Source organism: Haemaphysalis longicornis, unplaced genomic scaffold (assembly GCF_048455015.1).
Source record: "Haemaphysalis longicornis isolate Haplotype H1 unplaced genomic scaffold, Haemaphysalis longicornis Haplotype H1 scaffold_4, whole genome shotgun sequence".
Taxonomy (NCBI): domain Eukaryota; kingdom Metazoa; phylum Arthropoda; class Arachnida; order Ixodida; family Ixodidae; genus Haemaphysalis; species Haemaphysalis longicornis.
The window spans coordinates 131,765,740-131,785,635 of NW_027526361.1; the positions used below are offsets into that span (position 1 = coordinate 131,765,740).

The 19,896-nt window shown below is 48.0% G+C and overlaps 1 protein-coding gene across 2 annotated transcripts in view; it reads left to right on the forward strand.

Moving 5' to 3' along the window:
- The window catches only part of Fanci (Fanconi anemia complementation group I), a 94,686-nt gene that overhangs the window by 62,831 nt on the left and 11,959 nt on the right, over nt 1-19,896 (forward strand). For both annotated transcript variants that reach the window (XM_077707713.1, XM_077707714.1), the window contains 5 exons: nt 4,197-4,324; nt 10,684-10,861; nt 16,004-16,182; nt 17,276-17,392; nt 18,815-18,874. In XM_077707713.1, coding sequence (XP_077563839.1) covers nt 4,197-4,324; nt 10,684-10,861; nt 16,004-16,182; nt 17,276-17,392; nt 18,815-18,874 — 662 coding nt within the window. The remainder of the gene's footprint in view (nt 1-4,196; nt 4,325-10,683; nt 10,862-16,003; nt 16,183-17,275; nt 17,393-18,814; nt 18,875-19,896) is intronic.

Consider the following 19,896-nt stretch of genomic DNA (forward strand, 5'->3'; position numbering starts at 1 on the left):
GCTCAGAAAATCCTTTCACAGTGGAACCCAGATAATACGACTTTCAATGGACCTTGTGAAAGCATTGTATGACCAGGGTGTTGTATGATTGGGGTGTGGGTAAATGCCGGCCTAGCAGACAGTCTCATGGTACAGGTGGGCAAAGAAATTATTTAAACTTAGCGCGTCCTCGCGTAATTTGTGAACCCCCAGCTGAAGTCGAAGTTTCTAAAAACAAAACACCTACTTTGTGCCCCCCTCCCCTCCACGGCATCTGCGCTAGCCCACCAGCCATCCACTGTGCACTATCCGGCGCTATTTATAGCCTGCCAACTCCGCACCTCAAACTCACAAGATGACGCCGACGTGGCCAAGCAAATTGAGAGGGGAAAAGGCGAGAGTGCGAAATTGCCAAGGCTAAGGGAAACGAACGATGGTACGAGACCGCAATAGAAAAAAGGCAGCAAGAAAAGGAGTGGCGCGAAAACGCAACTTTGTAAGACGGCGATAAGCAGACAGCCGAGAGAGGGGGAGAAAGAGCATCGTGAAAGGCGGAATCTTGGATCGAGCGGATGAGGAAAGTGGGTGCTCGGTCATCACTGTGGGGTTCGTCCTTGCCCCGTGTGCTTTTTCATATGTTTTCGATTTCATTGGTTCAATGGGAAGTTCAAATTCGTGGTCCTGGAAGCCACACCTGGATTTTGACTTCTCATGGTTGGTGCGTTAGTGTTGACTTCTTGCGGTTGCTGCATTGGCATTTTGCTGCCACGTGGGACCGTCGGAGGTTAACTCCCGCCCTTCTGCTTGCTTGCGTCTGTTCAGCAAGTGGTCTGGCCTGCCTGCGGACCTTCGCACATCAAGCAACTTCAAATGGGGGTTAACGATAAAGAAAGGTCGAGACAAGGTGGTGAAGCGGTGTAAAATAATAGGAGAAACGCCGGCTTATCCCCGCCAGGGTCCGTCGTCTGCAGCGGGCTGCTTGCAGCACAGCGTTGTATCATCTGGATTTCTAATGTATTGTTTCTCTGGGGAGTTTGCAAATACCGTGGTTATTCGTCGTAAGACAGGGGGGGCATATCACCAGGGTTCCACGTATTCCAACCTGTGTCCTGTGGCAAGGAGGAGGAGGAGCAAAACTTTGTTAACAGTGAAGGGGAGCGGGTTCTCAGTCCAGGACTCCGTTGGTGCGGCCTGCCGTCTTTTCCCGTTCAGCGAGCCAAAGCTGCTTACTTCGGCTTGAGATAGCAAGCTCACTCTCCCACTGCTCGCGAGTTGCATTGGGGATCGGATCAAGGCCAGGGTTTGACTGGCATGCCCAAACCACATGGTATGGGGTAGCTGGGGTGCTGCAAGTGTCTGCACGGGGGTTAGTACAATGTGGGGTGGATGGCATGGGGTGCGGAAATGTGCTTGTTTGAAGCCGTTGAAAAGGTGACTTGTTCTTTTGTTAGCTGGTCGGCCTGCGGCGGGAAGGTGCGTCGTGTGAGCATGTAGTGTTGGGTGATGCCGTTGTATGTGATGAGTGAGTGGCTTACATGGCACAGTTGTAGGTTCCTGTAGCGGGGTAAAGTAGTCGATACAAATACACACGTGCGAAAGCTTACAAAGCCGTCTAGGACTAAACTGGAGTCTATTAGCGTCCTCGATAAACACGCACCGGTGTTGCCCCCAAAACCGGCGCGGTGCACAGTGCCCCACAACGGTGCGTACCGGCACGGAGCGTTGATCGAGGATAAACGGGGCGGTTCTACCCAGGCGCCATCTCTTAATCTAAGAAATCAACTCATAAAAACGTTCACAAATAGCAATACAGCACTGTAATGAGACACAGCGCTATTAGAAAGTGGTATTTATTGAAGGCCAATGATTATACAGTGTAGACCATTTATAACGTAACCGCGTATAGTGCGGGACCGGATATAACGCGGGTTTTCGTGACCACCGGTTTGCCTCCCATAGAACTCAATGCATAAGCATACCGCTTAAGATGCGGTTGGCCGAAGCACAATACCGTTTATAATGCGGTTTTTCGGCGGGTCTGCTCATGGACCGGCGCAGCTGGGGCATCGTTTTAGGGTAGCAAAAGAAAAAAAGAAATGATGAAATCGGCCATCTGACGCCGCGCGCACCCCTTGCTCTCCTCTAACTTCGACACAGAAGCAAAAAATAGGCACCCTTTAGTTCGCGCGTACGTGATAACCACAGCTGTCCCTGCTTGATGCACCTCGGAAGATAGCGACCGGCTCCCCGTCCGCGCGTGGCAAGTTGTTTCTATTAATCGTGAACCGCATGGCCCGTTTTCGCACACGAATTGTGCACATCGGCGTTGCGCGTGCGTTTTTTTCATGCTCGCGTCTACGATTCCGCGCTCGCGGTGGCTTCGCGTGGCAGTGGGAGGAGCCTGACGACGTGCACCAATGCAAAGACGCGCACCTAATGGCGGGAGATTCGAAGCGCTCCGAGCCGGCTAGCCGCGCCGGAGGTGTTTAGGCTGAAGTCCCTTATCGCCTTTAGGCTTACCGCCGCGGTATTTTTTGATGGGCGCTTTCACAAGCAGCGTGGATGGCAGTTTATATTCCACTTGCGGTCACATTATCAGCTCTTTTCTTGCATGAGCATCTTTGCGTGCGCCTCGTGCGGCATTTCAGCGAGCGGTTAGAAGTGGTCGCTGGAGCTGCCTGCACCGCTTCACGGCCAGTGCCGACGCCATGTTGCCGCCTCTTACCCTCTTACCGCGCCGCACACACTGGGGCTCTTCGATTTAGTCTCGGACTCACCGCGGATAGTCCGCGGGTAGTCCGAGGATTCCCCGAAGCCATAGGGATACATGGGAAAATCGAATGCTGGACTGCTTCTCAGGAAGTCCGCGGTGAGTCCGAGACTGTAAATCGAAGAGCCCCATTACGTCAGTTGTATCCGCGCCGGCGTCGCCGCGCCTGTGGCATGCGCGGCACGTTTTCGCGAGAAATGGCTCCATGCGGTTCACGCTTTATAACGTTGTGCAGATAAGCCACCGCTTTTCCAGAACATGCGAGCCGCGCGAAGATTTCCACCACCAGTACGTTGCGCTGATAAGCAGCCTCCTTCGGCGTCGTGAACGCAAGGTGGGGTAAAAAAAAAAAAAAAATCCCGCTGGCCTGTCTTATCATGTCCTGCGGCATCTTCATAGACGCAAAAAACGCAGCCATGGTCTTTCAAAACACAAACACAACGGAAGTTAAAGCCGCACTCGCCGTTTGTAAGACCGCGCTTTTGCAATGTGCGAGACCCGGCAGCAGCGGCTGATGTTAAAAATAATACGAAATAAAGACTCTTCCTTCGTTTTTCGGCGCTGTGCGTTTGGGTGATAAAAAATTTAGAATGACTTGAGAGGTAGGTGGCGATTTGGTTGAATTCGCGCACGTTTTGGTTATAGTGCGGTACCGCTTATAGTGCGGATTTTGGCGGCTCCCGCGACATACGTTATAAGCGGTCTACACTGTATGTACGCACAACTTAAATCCGTCACACATGCGGAACAACGTACCGCCACCGCTTCCACTAAACAGCTACATACAAGCTGCTTCTCATCTTCGTTTGAGCCATAATGCGAGTGCCTGTTTTGTTCCGCCCTTTCGTTACAGCAAAACAAGTAGGTCTTCATCGTCTAGGCACTCCTGTGACAGTTCATGATAATTCGATCGAACGAAACGAATGTCAATCCCCAACTGTCTGGCAATACATGCAGCCGTCTTTGAAGTACACGAAGTTCGCGTCCTCATTTACAATCTCTGGCCGTTGTTACCGCCCGTTAAGAGCCTGTCGCATCGTTGCCCGAGGAATTCACAAGCACGCCATCCTTGTCAGCACAATACACAGCTCCTTCCGCCTTGACACGAGTGCGGCGATGCGCCATCGCTGCAGCAGACGGCGGAGGAAGCCCCTTCACCGGCGACGTCCGCGATGCATCTCGGGATTGCACCCCGGCGCACCGTCGACTCTTTTGGTGCGTGGTTGTGCAACCAAAAGTTGCCCTGCGACGGTGCGCCCCGGTTTATCGAGGACGGACGGTGCACACCGGTGCAGTTTATTGAGGATGAAAAGGCGCACCGGTGTGCCCCGGTGTGCACTGGTGCGGTTAATCAAGGATGCTATATCACTCTGTGGGCTGTTCCTTCGATGGAGACTGGGTATTTTCCTCTGATGGAAACAGCCCTTCGTGTTCTCCACTCTGCCAGCCGATCCAGCCATTGCCCGCAGCCTGCTGTCGTTCTACCTCACGGTGAACCACCAGGTGCACGACTGCCTCAAGAGCTTCGCCAGTGTCGCCGCCAGCCTCCACTGCTGCCTGGGAGACGTGGACGACGTGCGTATTTTTGCCTGCCTGCGCGTGCTGGAGGCCTGTTCTTCTTTTTTATTTCTCATAGATTTTAGTCTAGTTAAGGGGGGACGCGGGTCTTAGAATGGTCCAAAATCGCGAAAATACGCATTTTGGGAAAAACACATTTTTGAAGTCTTTATACCTTCAAGCACCTACTCTAAAAGTTTCACCGCTGAATTTGATCGGGAATAATCTCAAAAACTACTTTGAAAACGCAGCGGGAGCCGCAAAACGCTGAAAACCGGGCTAAAAAAGCTTGAACTTCGCGCGCGCGCCACACTCGAAGCAGACTGCCGGCGGCGGCCATCTTGGGCTCGCTTTGTAGCTGATTTCTTTCTGCGTATTTTGCGCCATCTCAAAATGGCGTCGCATGGGGAGAACGAGCGTTACCGCCGATTTACTGAAGGTCGTTTCGGAGCCGCTGATTGGCAGGAGCACGCGCGCTCGAGTCGAGCCCCCCGTTCCGCGTCTCTGATTGGCCGGCGCCGTTGAGCCGCCATTTTTTTTTTGTTTTTGCAGGCGCGCGTTCGCTTCCGCAGTATTTTCAATTCGGGTGCGTTTTCTCTGCCGTTAGTGACTGCGATTCTGTCACAACGTCTTTATGTCTCGTGCCGCAATGCCTGGAGACCTTTACCTCAAGGAACTACGCGCTGCAAGCGTACGAAAACACGAATGAAGACGCCGTAGACGGCGGTGCCGAGATCGCCTGTCACGTACGAACCTGGTCCGAGAAGCGCCGCGTGGAAACGTCCAGATTTAGTTAGCTGTTGTGCTTTGGTTATATTTGTGGGGAAAAAAAAGTCCGCAGCACAACATGTTTGTGCTTTTCTGTAGTTTGCATCGACGTTGAAGGAAGTGCAAAGAAGGAACTACCGTACGTGAAGGTTCAGCAAAAAGTGCAGCTTTCCAGCGCTGTTTACAAAAGTTTTTCATTACTTGCATAGATCCTTCCTGGTTATTTTTGGGGTACGGTCGCATACTTTGTTTTTTTTTTTCTTTAGGAACAGAGTGACATGGCGATTTTTATATTGGGCCATGCTGTAGCAAGAGTTAGAAACTAGATTTTCCTTTCTTAGTTTGCAACGTCATGCTCTGCCTTACTGAGTGTTTCACTATCAGGCTTTTGACCTAGGATGATAAGACTGGTATCATTTAATTTGCAATAAATAGATCTAGCAGGTGGTGCTGTTTGTATGATGCTGTTTGTATCACTCTGGTATCCATCGCCAAATCGAAGTCCACCTGCAGCTCTACAGTTTATTTTGTGAGGTCACGCTCTTCCTTGCGTGGTGTTTCCTTATCTTACTCTTTAGCCAGGATAACAAGACTGGTATAATTTAATTTGTATTGAATTGGTCTAGCAGCTGATGCTATTTGTATCACTGAAGCACTGGTCACCAAAGTGCATTTCACCTACAGCCTTGCTGTAGGTTTGAGATGCATAGCAGGACAATCTCTAGTTCTGGGTGGCTGCTATGCTTTAGTCTCATTGGTAGCACAAAAATAACAGCAGCACATGGTATTTGTGTCTTTCTGTATTCTGTAAAGACACTGAAAGAAAAGGTGAATGAGGATATACAGTTTCTGAAGTGTAACAGTAGAAAATTTAGTTTTCCTTCGCAATTTGTACGGTATTCGTGCAAATTTATGTCAATCTTTCCAGAGGTATTTTTATGTTACAGTCACATAGTTGGTATGCTTTTCTTCGTGAAGAATAGAGCTACAAAATGATGCTATTTATATTGTTGTAGCTATGCTGTAGCAAAAGTTACCGTGATCGAAAACTTCAAATGCATTTTTCTCAGTTTCTTTTTTTGCAAGACCAAGCTCTGCCTTACGGGGGTTTTTGTAATGTTGCTCTTAGGCTAGGATGACAAGACTGGTACCATTGTATTCGTACTGAATTGATCTAGGGGGTGATGCTATTTTTATTGCTCTGTCATTGTTTACCTATTTGCAAAAATTAATAACAATGAGGCAATTTTATACGAATTGTTGATATCAAATGTTCACCTCTTTCATGCTTTGCAAAAGTCTTCGAAATGAATAAAAATAGCATAGCCCCCCAGAGTAGACCTTTGGCATTAAGTCCGTATAAATCATCATTGAGTTTGCTAAAGCGAAATTGCTCTAAACCCCCGTAAGAAATGCCTCAAAAAATAAATTTTAAAGTGTTGTATTTCTTGAACAAATGAAGCTATGTTAAAACTAATTACATATTTGAAATCAGTGTAAAAAACTGCTTAAGACTGCCAGTTTTCATCTAGCTGGCACTAATAATAAAAAAAATTGTCTAAAGACCCACCTCCCCCCTTAAAAGAGGACTTTTTTGGGGTTTCTTGTTTTGGGGCTGCTGATGTTGCTGGCACCCCCTTGAAGCTTGAAATGCGTCGCAGACACAGTTGAATTAACAGATTCCTAGTTTCTGTTCGGGGGCCTTCAAGGAACACATGATGTGGTCGTTGCCGTGTTACACCCCTCAAGGGAACGGGATTCATTTTTTGCTGTGTGTGTAATTGAAAGCCTGTTCAACAAGGGTGAGTGGAGTGTATAGTGAGAAAAAATTGTTGTTGACAGTGGCACTGTAATCTTCCTCCCACAGATTGTCATGACTGGGGAGATAATGAGCATCTCGGAGTGCTGCAGCATGTCTGTGGGACTTCCAGTCTCAACAAAAGTTGTATTTAGAGCCCTTCCGTACTTTTTCCTAGTTCACTTTTATGGGTGTGGATGTTCTTCGGCGAGCATCCTACCAAGAAAGGGCTCAGTATGTTTGGGCACTGAAGCCAACGAGGGAAAAAAATTGGGAGTGGCTTAGCTCGGCTATGCCAGGATATATACGTAGCATGAGCTAAGTTTCAGCTGGTTATACTTAGGTTTCCTGGTTGTCTAGGATTAGCCGATTATCATGCTTACTGCTGCTGAAACGATTTCCAATCCAGTCCAGTCCAGTTCAGTCACTGCTTCTCGCGCATGCACAGCATGGCTCTCCAGGAGCCACGTGAAACTGCTATCAAGCGGCTCCGGCGCAGCATCAGACTTGGCTACTGCACAACGGAGGCGCACAGCTGGGCACGTGCCGGCGCCAGTGCGTCTGCCGCGGCTATGACGTCACTCCTCTGGAATGTGCAGACCCAATTCTCTACACACCCGTACTCCAATTGGATTGGATTTCCAATCCAACCCAATCCAATTGGACCCAATCCAATCCAATCCAATGCTCCTCGCACTTGCGCAGCAGTGCCCTTCAAGGTCTATGCGAACCTGCTCAACCTCGGCCAGTGTAGCTTACGCTACAAAAAGAAATTGGTTGTGTATCTCTGCTCACTTTGGCGCAGACGCCTTCAAAAGACGACGGTCGCCTGCCGTCACTGCCACGCAATCAGCTCTCTTTTCTCCCTCATCCACCTCAAGCTCCTCCAGTCATAAACACTGTAGAGCTTGGCTGCATTCGATTCAATTTTCCCACATTCCCACTGCAGGCGCAAAATTCATTTGGACCTTTTGTTACTGTTCCACTTGACCCTCGATTCACAAGCACCAGGCTTCACAGCAAGCTTTCTTTGTATTTTAGGGTTGAAGGATTATCCCTAGCGCATTTGTTCTTTTTGCTGTTGTAAAAGTTACGCCCAAGTCTATTTTAAACTAAAAGAACTGTGCTAATATCAGTTATGTATGTTTTGCTTGAAACATGCCTATGTTTTGTTTTTGTTTTCCTGAGAAATGTTGAAGAGTATAAAGTTTATCACCGGATTTAGTAGTCTGAAAATGATTTGAGCATGTATTCCTTTCATCTCGTAGCCAAAAGAATGGATCAAGGGACAGACAGACATACCAAAATTTTTGCGTTTGAGTAGCCCAAGAAAGACTACTGTATTTGCATGATTGTGACCCGTAGATTAGTACTCATGAAAATGTGGAAAAAGAAATAATAGTTTAGTCTGAAAAATAACTTAAAAATAAATATTTGCAACAGCTGGCTAAGGTATGCCCGACAAAAAAAAAATTGGCCCCAATCCACGCTGTGAAGGTGGTTGGAAAAAGCTGTAAACGACACCCACAACAATTGCCCATGTGACGTCACTTGAATTCACACACATAGCTCTACAAAGAGTGAAACCAGAGATTCTGCCCGCCGTTACCGGGAATTTGCGGGGGCGGTGTCCCGAACGCAGCAGCATCGGCCATGGCCAAGCTAGAGCGGCGGACGCCGCCGCCGCTGCAGCTCAGCCGTGAGAGTCGGGAGAAAGATAACAGAGAGGAGCATCGTTCAAAGGGTGAGACAGCCGAACGTATCCATCCTGATGTGCTAGCTTGGGGCTACACCACCGCGCGACACAAGCGCAGGCACCGAAATGATTCGACGTGGGAGCTTAGTGATTTCCATTTATACCGATTTAAACTAGTTAGTTTAGTAAGTTTGAGAATTGTGAGAAAGCTGAGTGAACTTTTATAATCGCTATTTATCAGAACCAGTTGCTCCTTTCACCTTTTGTAATTAATACCTGTTAAACCACAATTGAATTGGTATTCGCCAATTTAGAAAATGGAGTCCCATTCGTGGCACACAGTGCAAAAAAGGTAGCGTTTCTCTAGTGGCCAGAATTCTGTATTTGGTTTGTACATTTTGTTTTCCTGCGCTGCAGACCAATCCTTAGCGTATCTTTGCCGTACGACCAATTAATTCCGCCGGGGGCGGGTTACTCAGGAGGTGCTGTCGAACAATTTAATCAAGCTGTGTGAAGGAAGCGCGCAACGGACGTGAAGCTGCGCTAAAACAGGCCTAAAACAACCGTCGCTGAAGCAGACGACAAAGACGGGTCGGGCCGATGCGCCCGCCGGCTTGAGTGTGCGGGGAATGCTGGGTTACCATTCGCCGTGACATCTACAGTGTGCTTCGTGAGTGAAAACCGCCCTTCCCTCCGCAGCCGCATTGGTAGTTTCTTGTCGCACACGCCACAAAAGAACAAAAAGGTATGCCAAAATTAACTCGCGTATCGTGGACGGATTGTCTTCAAAGCGATCTGAGGAGCTAGTTGGTGTATTGACATAAAGTAATAAAAATGCGCAAGTAAGGATGGGACAAACGAAGGAAGACAGATTTTGAGTCGGATTATGGGATGAGTTTGTGCACACAGCGATGCCGCTGGACGCTTCAAAGCCGATTTTTGGTGTGTGCCCTATTGTAACACTCACACAAATTTGAAGGCTACTCTTAGCGAAAAGAGGGCATGCGTTAGAATTGTGCTAATACGGTATTGTCTTTAAAAAAGGCCCAAGAGGGGTGACAGGCAAGACAGCAGTGGTGTCAGCCAGCAGGGTCCTGTCTGCCCCTCCCATGGTTCTTGTTCCACGCTGCTTTCATTCTCGGCACCAAGCAACTGTCCATGTTGGGAAGGGTACCATATGCGCACTATTCGAATGTGCACTGTCTTTCACTAAAGGTAGCCTTCAAATTTGTGTGCACGTTGCAGTCAGGGTGAAAACCAAACTCGGCTTCACGGCGGCCAGCAGCATTGTCAGGCACACATGCTCCTCCCAAAATCCAACTCAGTCCAAACCAAAGCAGTGCGTCAACATCACATGAGTAAATTTTGGCGACCTGCTTCTCAATTGGAACACCTTAGCCAGCTGTTGCACACACTGCTGCCTGCAAGATTAGCACCTCATTGCTGTCGTTATGGCACCGAAGAGCTGCCACTATGAGTTGCTCATCAAACGGAAAGTAATTTTACAGGTTGAAAGCAAACGGAATCGAGCATCATGTATATTTTTTTAATTTTTCGATGTAAACTTACCTGTATGGTGTACAATCAGGGTTGCATTAGAACCATGCAAATATGGTGTCTACCTCGAGTGGCCGTTTTGTACCGTAAGCTACACTGGCCAAGGTTGAGCAGTTTCGTGTGGACCCTGAAGGGCCGTGCTGCGCAAACGCGAGGAGCATTGTATTAAATTAAATTGGATTGGATTGGATTGGAGTACGGGTGTGTAGAGAATCGGGTCTGACATTCGCTAGTCTGCGCATTCCAGAGGAGTGACGTCATAGCCGCGGCCAACGCACTGGCGCGCGCCCAGCTGTGCGCCTCTGTTGCGCAGTAGCCAAGTCTGACACTGCGCCGGAGCCGCTTGATAGCCGTTTCGCGTGCCTCCTCTAGAGCCGTGCTGCGCATGCGCGAGGAGCAGTGACTGGACCGAACTGTACTGGACTGGACTGGATTGGGTTGGACTGGATTGGATTGGATTGGATTGCTGAACCTTAGCTCACACTACGTATATCCTGGCATAGCCGAGCTAAGCCACTGCTAATTTTTTGCACCTCTTCTGTTCTTTGCTGTCCTCAGGAGGTGGAGCTGTCGCGATCCAAGAAGTTCAACCTGGTGAACGCCAAGACAGCCGCATCCCTGGTGCCCGTTCTTCTGGAGAACCTCCAGAGGGTGCAGGAGAATGTGGACTGGCTGCTGGCTCTGGTCAGGTCAAAGGTTGCCCTCGAGGCTAGCTCCAAGGAGGAAGGGGCCGCAGGTGAGCTAGCCAAGGCTGTTTTCTCCCTATGACAGTGTTCAACTTCTGCATCGCATGGGGGGACAGAGTTCTTGAGTGCGAAACTCTGCTCATTACCATTTGGGCAATAGACATCCAATCAATCATAGGTGTTGTGTCGTGGGCGACGGCGAGCGGCCTCGGCGGCGACGGGAGCGAAGGCGCAGCGCGCCGGCCCACGCACAAGCACACAAGAAAGAGTGCGACCTCGCTGTTCCAACCCCAGACAAAGAATGATTTATTTCACATCACAGCGGCACCACCGGACACGCATACGCACGTGATTGGGTCATTAGCATCACATGCGTCCCACCGCAACGACATCTAGTAACAACCTAATACAACACCGCGCACACAGTGCGCGGGCGCTCCACAGAGGGCGCCACTACACCACATCATCTCCCCGTGCAAAAGAAGTTCTCACACTCTGTGAAATACATACTCCACACCATTCCCCCGTGCTTAAAAGACTGCGTTGCACATGATCCACACAAAAGCACTCAGGCGCTCAGGACAGTCCTACATAGTCCCACAAAAGCACTCATCACTTGCGCAGGAGCACTGGAGGTATGACTAACAGAGTCGCGCACGCTCCTGTAAGTTGCACACACGACACGCAACAGAGTAAGACTTTTTTAAAGACCCATTAACAAAAAACCGTCCAAAACACTTTCAATGGTGATATGCGATTCAACACAAGACATGACACGTCCAACATGACACTAGGCATGAACCCTACATCTACCCCCTACCGCACATAGTCGCGAAGCCACTGAGGCTGCTTAGTCTTACGGCGTGGACGCGTAGACGATGAACTTGAATTATCTGACGACCCAGACGCCCCCTCATTTTCCCTTGTGTTGTCTACATGGCTGTTTGGATCTGCTTGCTCACTATTTTCTTCCTGACATTCTACCGTTTCCTGAGGAACAACGGATCCAGACCTTGCACTGGAAGGAAGCTCTGACAGATCAGAGTCTATCTGGACACTGGGGTTTGCCCCATCTGTCAACGGTAGACTAGGGGACTGACTGTCACAAATGTCTAAGTTAGACGAAGAGTATAAAAACTCTTTATGCCTCGAAGAGAGTTCAACATTTTCAAAGGAATACGGTGCCGAGCCAACCTCAATTCCTTTCGGAACGACTGTGAGTTTCGAAGCGTTCCAGATCTTTCCATCACTGAGCTTAAAGGTGAAAGGTGCAACCTGAGCTTGCACTGTCGACGGCTTACTATACTTCAGAAATCCTTGCTTACGGAATTTTACTTTCACGACATCTCCCACCTTTATGCGGGTCTGCTGCGCACCTTTCCTTCTGTCAAAGTACTGTTTAGCTTTATGCTGCTTCGTGAAGACCTGATTCCGAACATGAGGCAGGAAATTGTCCGATTCTGCTGCCTTTTTACGTATCCTGAAGTTGCTAATATCCACTTTGGAACGAGGCTGACGTCCATGCAGCAAAAAAGCTGGAGAAAGACCTGTCACTGAATGTGGTGTGACCCTATACGACCCAAGAAATTGTGTAATGCTTTTCGAAGCATCCTTGCCTTCAAGTCTGGCTACCTGTAAATGTTCTTTGAGAACTCTGTTAAACCGTTCAATCTGGCCGTTAGCCTGAGGGTAATAATTCGACGAGAACACGTGGCGGATACCTTTCTCCTTTAGATACTCTTGCATTTGTTTGGAGACAAACTGGGGTCCATTATCCGTCACTAAAACCTCAGGGAGCCCTTCCCGACTGAAAGACCAGTTCAACAACTTAATGACATCCTCAGTTGAAATGGAATTTGTGCCCAGAACCTCAGGCCACTTAGAGTAGTAATCGACTAGTGTAACAAGAAATCGGGGGTACGACACATCTAACGGACCGACGATGCCCATTCCCAACTTTTGCCAAGGCCCTTCAGGCCATTCCACTGGCTGCAACGGAGCTACATGAGGCTTAGCAGACTTGTCTGCCAGCTGACAAACGTGACAATGCTTTACATGTTCTTCAACATTGCGATCCATTTGAGGCCACCAGTAACGTTCCCGGAGAAGTTGTTTCGTACGTACTATTCCTTGATGATTTTCATGTGCTAACTGGAGGAAGGTAGGTACAAGTACACAAGGGATAACTACACGGTCATCACGCATGAGTAAACCGTCCACCACAGAAAGTTCATCCTTCACATGAAAATAAGCTGTTAATTCACTGTGTACTTTTTTTCTTATCGGGCCAACCCTTGGACACATACTCTGCTACCTTCTGCAACGTCACATCTGCCTTCGTTGCCAGCTGCACGGTTTCTTTATCGACTACTGATGTTACTAGTGACACTATCTCTTCCTCCTTAACAAGTTCTTGACCGGTCTGAATGGGTAATCTCGATAGAGCGTCAGCCACCAGATTTTCTGACCCTTTGCAGTACTCGATGTCAAAATTGTAATACAGCAAACGAGCTGACCACCGTGAAATGCTCAAAGGTCTCCGACCTGAGTCTCCTGCGGCTAACAAAGCCACTACAGCCTGATGGTCAGTTCTAAGTGTGAACCGTCTGCCCCAAAGAAAAATGTGCCACTTTTCACACGCGAACAAACAAGCCAGCGCTTCAAAAATGTGCCACTTTTCACACGCGAACAAACAAGCCAGCGCTTCGCGCTCTCCCACAGAGTATTTTCTCTCAGTCTCGGACAAAGTTCTAGAAGCAAAGGCTACTGTTTCAAGCCTACAACCATACCGCTGCTGTAGTACCGCGCCAATTCCCACATCAGATGCGTCGGTAGTAACTACTACAGGCAAGTCAGGATTAAAGACCTTCACGACAGGAGAACAAGTGAGGTACGCTTTCAACTGATCAAAACTGCACTGAGCATCATCAGACCAACAAAACGTCTGACCCTTCCTGAGCATGAGGCGCAGTGGTTCAACTATCTCTGCATAGTTCTTTATGAACTTGGCATAGTATCCTGCAAGACCTAAAAATGATTGTAGTGACTTTATGTCCGTAGGAGCCGGAGCATGTACTATAGCTTTTACTTTGCTTTCCAAAGGTGAGTTGCCCTCAGCCGAAATCTTGTGACCCAAAAAATCAAGTTCTTTGACCGAAAACAGACATTTGTCGTTCAACTTCATGCCACTGTTTGCTATACATGTTAAGACTTCAACCAAGCTCGCGTCATGCTCAGACTGAGTCTTTCCCCACACAAGAATATCATCAAGATAGCAAACGACATTTTTGCAATTCTTCAAGATCTGAGACATCATTTTTTGAAAAACCGCAGGCGCCGACGCCAGACCAAAACACACCCTCTTAAACCTGAATAAGCCTTCATGAGTCACAAAGGTAGTTAAGTCCTTACTTCCCTCTTCCAGCAACAACTGATGATAAGCCGACGCTAAGTCGAGCTTAGAAAAACAAACAGCACCATGAAACATCTGCAACAGCTCTTCAACATGCGGTAAAGGATACCCATCAATGATAATTGCCTTATTCGGTTCCCGGAGGTCCACACACAGCCGAATGTCACCGTTCTTTTTCCGGACGACGACGAGTGGCGAAACCCACTCCGAGGCGTCGACATGTTCAATGACATCATTGTCCTCCAGGCGTCGCAGCTCGCTGGACACTGGATCACGGAGAGCAAGAGGCAATCGTCGTAGCTTAGATGCAACTGGAGTTGCATCTGGAGATGCAACATTAGCCAAAAGATGTTGTGTCGTGGGCGACGGCGAGCGGCCTCGGCGGCGACGGGAGCGAAGGCGCAGTGCGCCGGCCCACGCACAAGCCCACAAGAAAGAGTGCGACCTCGCTGTTCCAACCCCAGACAAAGAATGATTTATTTCACATCACAACGGCACCACCGGACACGCATACGCACGTGATTGGATCATTAGCATCACGTGCGTCCCACCGCAACGACATCTAGTAACAACCTAATACAACACCGCGCACACAGTGCGCGGGCGCTCCACAGAGGGCGCCACTACACCACATCAGGCACGTTACCAGCAAAAGGTAACCGTGTTAGTTACCTAAGCCAAAAAAGTAACTGTGTTACCGTTGCATTTTCCAAAAGTAACTTGTTACAGTTACTGCGAAAAAGTAATGTCGTTACTTTTCGGTTACTGTATGAAACTAAGTAATTAATCACAAAACCAAATGGTAGAGTTTATTTAATAGAGACGTACGAAGGCACGCGGGTAGTCGAAATCGCGCGCAGTAAAACCCTAGAAGAAGGGAACCTTAGAGGGGGAACACTCCTGCCCCACACGAACAGTCGTCCCTCTCATTTTGTTACATCAACTTTTTTGTTGATGCGCCCTTGGTGTCATTGTGGGTTCCTTGTTCTCCATGGGCCCCTCTGCGGTGGACTTTCTTGCAAAGGTAGGCCAGCTTTGCCAGAGTTTCTTTCTTTTCTTGTCTCCACTCGACTCAGGACAAAGGAAGGAAAAATTTAGGAATAATTGGTCTTCTGCAGGGAAGATAACCCTCTCAGGACGTGAATTGTACGTTGGCCTTTAACGAGTGTTGCCGTTGGATAATTTTTAGAGAAAAGGGAGTAGCTGTAACGGTATTTCATGTTACAGTTACTGTGTAAAAAGGCATCAGTGTTACAGTTACAAGTTACTGAAGTTACTAAAAAACAGTAGCTATTTACTGCTAACGCACTGCAAGTGAATAGGTAGTTGCTGCCCATGACTGCATCCAAAGTAGCGTTTCCTTGCAGCTTTCGTGGATAGTGTCTGTGAGGCTTCCACGTCTAAGTGCATTTTCAACATGTCACAGTATCTGGTCCAGAAATGCCCGTGGGGACTCCAAGACAAGCTCAAACACATGAAGTGCCACTTCCACCATTTGTGTTGCTGTTATCAATAAGGTTGACAGCCGTGTTTTATTATAACTGAGTGCTTTATGGACCTTTATCATCTGTAGACTGCCTACTGGTGAAGAAAAAAAGAAAGAGGACAGTTTGTAAAGCCATTGAGGCATCAAAGCTCCAGTGCTCCTGCTCTCTCTTAGAAAAGAGCCAGTGGCTCTAGCTGAACCCTGACGATTTGAAAGAATTAGCCTTTGATAGCTCAGTCGCCTCCATCCCAGCCACAGGCGGAGCTTTTACGCGGCGCCTCCTCTCCGTAACAGACTCGCCTCCCTCTGCATCGAGGCCGGCCCAGGAGATGGGCGTGTGCCGTCAGCTGGGCTACCTGGCGGCCATCTTTGTCCAGCTGGTCCAGTCCAGGCTGCCCTCTGGGCGATGCAGCGAGTCCGTGGTCAAGCAGCTCACCCGCTTCTACAACTCCCTCTCGGCGCTCAGCAAGCTGGTAGTACTTTGCTGTACTGTACACTGCAGAGCAAGATATGTGCCGCACTGCTGGCTGCACGATTAATTAACTGTGCTGTTGCTAAAAGTTTTAAAAAGGCGCGCTTGCTGTTTTTTTAAGCTGTCTATTTGGCGGGAAATTGAAACGCGTACTTCCACACCTGCACATTGTACGTGTCCCCCGTTTCGAGTAAATGTCCAAGTAAGGCTATAACAAACTCGGGCTACAGGGCAGAAAAAATGCACACAAGTACAAGAAAGAGACCTTTGCAGCACTGACTTACAGCTCAGTGTTTAATAACACGGAAACCCTTATGTATGTGCGAGATATCGCAGCAAGAAACAAAAACAGATAAGCAACAGATACAAACCTACTCGTACACTTAATTCGGCATGCATTTTTTTTTCTTCGCTGCAGTCTGAGCTATGTTAAACGAACTCGGCCAAACTTCAGCCTTACTATGGTATAACAAAACAATGGTTATTGCGAACACATGATAGATTTTGTCATAGTGAGACTTATCTGTGTGTGTATTGTGTGCATGAGCGTGTTTCAAGTTGTAGGTGGGCTTGTGAGCAGCTTATTAGACGTCCCATCATGGCCAAGTTCAGCACTGATTTTAGCTGACTTTGTGGGGTACCTGGTGCTGACGTCCGTTCAAGATTGCAAACTCACGCAAAGCTTTGCGGCTATAGGTATGACGAGTTAGTTGGACAAAGGGTACAAACAAGGAGGCAACAATTCTTTCGGTTACGTTGGCATTAAAACTGTCACAGAATTGCATTTACCAATGCTTCTCAGCAACTTTGTATCATTTAAATGTGGTGTGAGGAAAAAAGCCTCTACCAAGCACTCCTAGAGCAGATTAATTCCTGAACTTCACAATCAGTGCTAATAAATACAGATTCTTGCAACTTTTGTGTGCTCGACTCAGTTTTCTAGATGCTGCAGCGGTGCAGAGTACTACAAAGTGGTCGGGTTGTGTACCGGTGTGCAAAATGATAGCTAGTTGCAGGAGAATGAAGCGTGATTGGGGACTGCTTACCACCTGTAAGTGATACATCTTTTCCTCCAATGCTTGTTTCTCCTGCAGTACCTGTTTCTGTACAGCTCGAAACTGGGCAGCCTGTGCAGCAAGTACGAATACGTCATCAAGGCAGTGGCCACCCAGCTGACACCGAGCGTCTACGCACTCATCACCTTTCTTCAGGTGGGGAGAAACTTCAGCGCTCAGCAGACTGTTGCCCAAACCCTTTGGCGTCCTTCATCGGCTGTAAAAAGTGGCTGGTGCTGTCGTGTAACAGTACATTAGCTGTAACAATGCACAACCTCAGCATGTGTCCTGTAAGTGACCACTTACGTATTACGTCTTCTGATGAGGTTTTTTGGGCTGCAACAGTAGCTTGCACCCAACCCTGAGTCAAGTTGAGAAGGTGGAAACATCAGTAATCTGGGGATAAGGTGTACGTTACCATGCAGTCCAGCTTGAAACTGGCTGTTTGTTCCATTGGGTGGTATGTGTAATAATTCACTCGACATAGCTGGGCAATTTGCTTTGGGCGAAGCAAACGAAACTTGCAGACTACGGAATTTTTATTAAAGGTGGGTGTTATGCGAGTCCCTGGTCCCCCAACTGCACTGCAGGAAAGCCAACTTTCTCTGACAGTGATCATGATCGTGGTGAAGCGAAAGGTGGTTGAAACGCAAAGCTTCTTTCTCTGGTCTAAGGCCAATGTCTTCAAAGTCCAAAATCCAAATCGTTGAGCCCAAAATGCACTGCAGGAAAGCCAACTTACACTGGGTTTCCACAAAGGCATATCACGTGCCTCATAAAAAAAAAATGCTTTCCGTGGTTGGTGTCAAACGTGGGTCTTTATTGTTATGAAGGTGACGTATATGCAATTACGCCATTCTGGCACGGTCGAAGCAGTCTGTATTTTGGATTAGTTTGTATTTTGGATTTTCATTTTGATCTGGTCGCATGGGAAAAGGTGTCAAGACTTAATTATCTTTCCTTTAAGAAAAAGGCTTTTTTTTTTTTTTTCGAAGCATCTTACACTGCTTCTTATTAAACCAGTTATTGTATTTATTTGAGTATAAGGCGAGGTTTTCTTCCAAAATCCGGTCTCAAAGTCATACCCTGCCTTATATTCGAATTACTGTATTTATTGGGGTATAAGGCGAGGTTTTCTTCCAAAATCCGTAGTCTGAAAGTCATACCCCGCCTTATATTTGAATTACCGTATTTATTTGGGTACAAGGCGAGGTTTTCTTCCAAAATCCGTAGTCTCAAAGTCATACGTCGCCTTATATTCGAAGCTCAGTATATATATTTATATGTATATATATATATATATATATATATATGTGGCAGTTTTTCTGACCCTCCAAACTGCACACTCGCCTTATAATTGTGACTGCCTTATAATAGAATAAATGCGGTAGAATTAAGGGGGTAGTAGTATTATTATTGCTATCACACAGCACAAAGGTTTATGGAGCTGGTCCACTCAGTGGTCTCCCGTTGGTATTCTGCGTTCCAAAATGATTCTCGTGCTGCAATGCCATGACAATTTTTTTGGTGCACCTGGCATCGTTTTCACGAAATGCCGCTTCTCTCGCTCTCCTTCAGAATGCGGAGTCTGAAAAGGAGCCCGTGTACAAGAAACCACGGAGAGACGAGGCCCAGAAGGTACGTCGGGCGTGTCTGTCTTTCTAGTATCGGGTGGAACAGCTGCGCCTTTGAGCAGCAAATTTGTTTGCCTGCTGTATCCTGTGCCGGAGCGCCCTTATTGCGCCAAAATAGTTTTTCAGCAGCGTCTTGCGCCGTAACACAGAACTGAACCGCAAGAAACGACTGCCATAGTGCCCCGTGCCTAGAAACTTGGCTGCAACATTGTGTTTTCGGTTTCAATGTGGTAATGTTTTCGGTCTTATCAAGGGCAGGATATATGAGCGGCTATGTGAGTTGGCTTTTGCGTAGCCGTAAGGCCCACAGGCACTATGCGTCTTCTCTGCCTTCACATTGGATATATTTGTGTCGCACAGTTTTTTTGGTGGTGCCGTCCGCTGCGCAACGATCAATGAAAAATTATCAAAAGTAATCGAAATGTTTTTGCATCACATCGCAAACACATAGGAAACAATAATATTCCCCTGAAAGGTTGCAGTTTGTTGGAGGCAAACTTCAATTTAGTCGACCATTTCTGACGAGCATAGCTGCAAGACAAACAGGGTCTTCGACACTTCGCCCTTGCCTATTCAGTTCGCCTTTGTTGTGAGGTAATTACTCATTTTTGCCTGCGAACGATGGGGTTAGCTTTGCTTAATTGGAGGATAGTGCAGCGTTAATTATGTCTTCTAGCTCGCTCTCATTATGTACAGCGGAATCTCAATGATGCGATTCTGAGTGATACGAATTTCGGGATGATACGAATTTCTCATAAGTCCCGGCGAAATTGCATTGTTGGCAATGGGAAAAATTTCGGCTTTTACGAATGGACCTGCGCGGCCCGGCGGATGATACGAATGAGCCGGCGAGGCACCCGACTGCTGAGCGAGCAAGCAACGGCAACGTACGGGCTCTCTCTCCCCTCTTTGTCACTCTTTCTCTAGGAACGGCCGGGCTGTTGTTTTCTGCTCGCAAAAACGCGTGCGCGCACTTCACAGGCGCGCTGGCACCGCCGCGAAACCATCCGCACGCTGCGCGGAGCG